The sequence below is a fragment of the Temnothorax curvispinosus genome, unplaced genomic scaffold (genome assembly GCF_003070985.1).
Source record: "Temnothorax curvispinosus isolate PA1 unplaced genomic scaffold, ASM307098v1 QBEX01014591.1, whole genome shotgun sequence".
Classification (NCBI taxonomy): Eukaryota; Metazoa; Arthropoda; class Insecta; order Hymenoptera; family Formicidae; genus Temnothorax; species Temnothorax curvispinosus.
This window is the reverse complement of record NW_020224371.1, coordinates 502-2,692: the sequence shown is the minus strand read 5'-3', so window position 1 is coordinate 2,692 and position 2,191 is coordinate 502. Positions and strand designations below refer to the sequence as shown.

The 2,191-nt window shown below is 57.5% G+C and overlaps 1 protein-coding gene across 1 annotated transcript; it reads left to right on the top strand.

The window, feature by feature from the left end:
• Positions 1-192: 192 nt before the first annotated feature.
• On the top strand, positions 193-1,989 carry LOC112464791. The gene has a single exon (XM_025031990.1). The coding sequence runs from the start codon at positions 193-195 to the stop codon at positions 1,987-1,989; it is 1,797 nt and encodes a 598-aa protein (XP_024887758.1).
• Positions 1,990-2,191: the final 202 nt, after the last annotated feature.

Genomic DNA, 2,191 nt, shown 5'->3' with positions numbered 1-2,191 from the left:
GAGCCGTGATTTATCTGCGAATCGTTACGCGCGACGGCGTCGGGGTCCGATTACTGTGCGCCAAGTCTAAGGTCGCCCCGCTTCGCCCCCTCACCATTCCCCGTCTGGAGCTCTGCGCGGCTCTGCTCTTGTCTAAATTAATCGCGTACGTCCGGCGCACCCTCCGCGGACACCTTGACATTGACGACGAGTATGCTTGGACGGATTCCGAGGTCGCCCGGGCCTGGATCCGCTCAGCACCACAACGGTGGAAGACCTTCGTTAGAAATCGCGTTGCCCTCATTCAGGACAACGTGCCGGTATCAGCTTGGGGTCACGTCGACACGGAGTCCAATCCGGCGGATCACTGCTCCCGCGGGCTTTATCCTCGCGATCTGGTGGCCTGTTCGATGTGGTGGGCAGGCCCTGAGTGGCTTGTTCGCTTCGAACCCAGTTGAGCCTTCCCACGATTCGGAAACCCCTCCGATCGAGGAGGAGAAAATCGTATCGCTCGTGGCGCTCGAGCCGCCTGACGCGGTACATTCATTGCTCGAAAGATTCTCATCAATCGAGAAAATTGGCCGAATTATAGCATACATTCTCAGGTTTGTACATCACTCCCGTGCAAAATCTGCTCCTACGACTTTGGCCATAGATCAGCTCGAACTGCATTCCGCGTTACTACTCGTTGTGAAGAGTGTACAGGCGGATGCTTTCCGCGATGAGATCGATCGTCTTCAAAGCGGGAGAAGGCTCCCCAAGCCCTTTCGCAAACTCGCTTCCTTCCTTGATCCGGTGGGTATTCTCAGGGTGGGCGGCAGGCTTGCAAAATCCGGATTGACATTCGAGAACAAGCACCCTGCCTTACTGCCCTGTAAACATAGACTCACAGATCTCGTTATCGAACACGTGCACCGCACGAACATGCACCCTGGTCGGCGCACGCTGCAGTACCTGCTCACGCAACATTATTGGGTCCTCGGGGTGCATCGCGCTATACAACGCGTACTCTCGAGATGTCATCAATGTTTCCGCGTAAAGCCACACACCTCTCAGCCCCTCATGGCGGAACTACCGGCCGATAGGGTCCGACAGGCCAAGCCATTTTCGATCAGCGGCGTGGATTTCGCGGGACCGTTCAACATAGTCACGCGACGAGCCCGGGGGGTCTCCTCCGTCAAAGTGTACGCGTGCCTTTTCGTATGCTTTTCGGTTAAGGCGGTGCACCTGGAAGCCGCCTTCTCGTTGTCCACCGACTCCTTCCTCGCTGCGCTGCGACGCTTTGTGGCCCGACGCGGACGCTGCTCGCTTCTCTACAGCGACTGCGGAACGAATTTTGTAGGGGCCGCACGGGAACTAGAAAGCCGCATGGGCCTCGCAGCGGAGCGAGAGAAGATCAAGTGGTCCTTTAATCCTCCCTCCGCGCCCCACTTCGGGGGCCTCTGGGAGGCGGGAGTCAAGACCTTTAAAACCCACCTGCGGCGGACCGTGGGTGATCAAGTCCTCTCAATAGAGGAATTCACGACGGTCCTCGCGCAGGTCGAGGCCGTCCTGTATTCCAGACCCCTCTGCCCGATGAGCGCCGACCCTACCGACCTCGAAGTCCTATCGCCGGGTCACTTCCTCACGATGGAACCGCTCGTCTCCGTTCCCACTCAAGACGTGACCCCGTTACCGATGAATCGGCTGAGTCGGTGGCAACTCGTCCAACGAATACACCAAGACTTTTGGAGGCGCTGGCATCAGGAGTATCTCCATACGCTGCAACAGCGTCCCAAATGGTGGACCTCAGTCAACCCGCTCGGTGTCGGTGCGTTAGTCCTCCTCAAGGACGCCAACATGCCTCCTCTGCGTTGGAGGCGAGGACGAGTGGAGGCGCTGCATCCGGGCAGCGACGGCGTCCCGCGTGTCGCCACGGTGCGGGTGGCGGACGGCACTATCACGCGTCCCCTAGTGAAGCTGTGCCCCCTACCGATGGGCCCTGCTCCACAGGCGACCGATTCAAATTGAAAATAAAATACAACTCGTTGTATTTTGGTGGGCGGTATGTTTGGCGCTCACCAAACTGTAGTTAGATGCATGTATTGTTTAGTCTCGTTACTCGTTGTACATAATATTCTTGCGTACCTAGTCTTAAGTATTTCGGTGACTCGCGCGAAACGTCGGCGGATCGCGATCAACGCGGAATCGATAATTGCGCGACTCACCAATC